At 52.7% G+C, this 1750-nt stretch overlaps 1 protein-coding gene across 1 annotated transcript in view; it reads right to left on the reverse strand.

Annotated features, from left to right (window-relative positions):
- LOC119594613 overlaps positions 1-1750 on the reverse strand; it is a gene marked incomplete in the record, with an annotated part of 44500 nt that overhangs the window by 10149 nt on the left and 32601 nt on the right. Inside the window, 2 exon segments of the mRNA XM_037943665.1 lie at positions 1-1191; positions 1416-1710. Of these exon segments, the coding sequence (XP_037799593.1) occupies positions 1-1191; positions 1416-1710 (1486 nt within the window).

Here is a 1750-nt window from a genome sequence, read left to right on the forward strand (position 1 = left end):
GACAGAATCGATGTCCTCATAGAATGGGTTCAGTGATCTTCTGTATTCTTCCTTTCTCTTCCTTTCTTCCTCACTCGTTTCATTAGGACTTTGTGATGCCTGATCTTGGGTTGTGCTGCTGGCATTTTCGACGTTTTTGTTTTGATAAAGTCTCCAGTCAGGAGGCATGAAATCTGGAGGCATTGGCGCTCTTCTCTTTTTCCTTCGGGCGCCTGTTGAGCCACCTCTCAGAGAGCCCGGGGTGGAGGCAGACGTCCACTCCATGCTGGGGTAAGTGACGCTCAGATTGGAGTCATCTTCTCCGCCAGAACTCACCTTCTTCTTGGGAGGAAGAGGAGGTGGCGGGGTGTGAGCCGGAACACTCGCAGATCTTAGCGCTTGAACCTGAGCGCGAATCACATCGATTTCTTCGTAGATGTGTTCCTCGGGGTTGTCACTCCCTGTTGTTGCCTCTCCTGCTGGCGTGGAAGGTGGGGCAGCTGAGTTGTTGCTTTCAGGACGAAGTTGACTGTCTCGAGAGATGGTGCTGGAGCGGAGGGACTGGAGATCCGGCATACTTGTCATCGTACTCAGAGATGATCTGTCTATAGGATTCAGAGGGAGGGCGAGCACCGAACCTGATCGTTTATCCTCTTTTTTCCGCAAGATTTCAGGAGGTAAAGGAGCTTCTTCTGTAGGCATCTCACCAGCAAGTTCGTCCTGCATGGCTTCGGTGCTGTCTCCTCTCACATCCTTAGTATCTTCTCGTAAGGTCACTTCCTCTTCAGAAGAAGAATCCCGACGTGCCTTTTTGGCTGGGCCTTTGGTATGCTGTACGGATTCCTGAAGAGTCTCCGTTTCTTCCTCTGATATGGACGCTCTGCTCTCTGGTCTTCTGTCGAGTGACGCACTGGACTGAGCCGATAGGAAGCTGTAGGAGCTAGCAGAGGACTGTGGTCTTTGAGGAACGTCCTGCATCATAGGGTCTGGCGAAGGAGCAATGGGACTGGTGGCCGAGAAGAACAGGTCAGAGATGTTGGTCGGGTACTGGTGCATCCCGGTCAAGTACAGGCGAAGTTCCTCTGCCAAGACGAGCATGTCGAGCGTGAGCCGAGCCAGGACCGAGACCTCAGTGTTTGAACGGCGAGGATAGCGGAGTATGCCGTCTTCTCGTTGCTTGTATCCTAGTGCCTGAAGGATCTCTATGGCGCCCTGGGGATATGGATCACTAATTTAGAATACACAAAACTTATATACATGTGCATTTCTTGCAAAATGAGTACAAACTATCCTACTCAAAGTGCGTTACAGCATGTGACAAACGGATAACGACAAACACTACAGAATACATACACGCAAAAGTTACCCATGAACGACAGAATCCCCCCAAAAAGCATCATAGTTCTCATCCATATCCTCATCCAACGTAACCTAACCTTGACAGGAGCCCACGACTGGTTGGGATCGACCTTGATGGACCTCCAGCCCGTCTGCCTGGAGGAATCGGGCTGCAACAGAGCCTCGCCATACTGTGCCAGATGGATGAGTGCCACCCTCACGAGGGCCGCGCCGACGGTCGAGTTGGCGGCGCAGAGTCGAGGCGCGTGCAGGAGGGAGAGCTTGAGGTCGAGTGTGAGAGGATGGCGGACCAAGAGGTGGAAAGTGGACCAGTCCTGGCGGTCTAGGCCTCGACCTCGGCACAAGGACACGACGAGACGAGCTCTCCATAGGCTGTAGAAGGGAAAGGCTTCAGAAGGAGAATGGACTTTGG

This window comes from Penaeus monodon, chromosome 34 (genome assembly GCF_015228065.2).
Source record: "Penaeus monodon isolate SGIC_2016 chromosome 34, NSTDA_Pmon_1, whole genome shotgun sequence".
NCBI lineage: Eukaryota > Metazoa > Arthropoda > Malacostraca > Decapoda > Penaeidae > Penaeus > Penaeus monodon.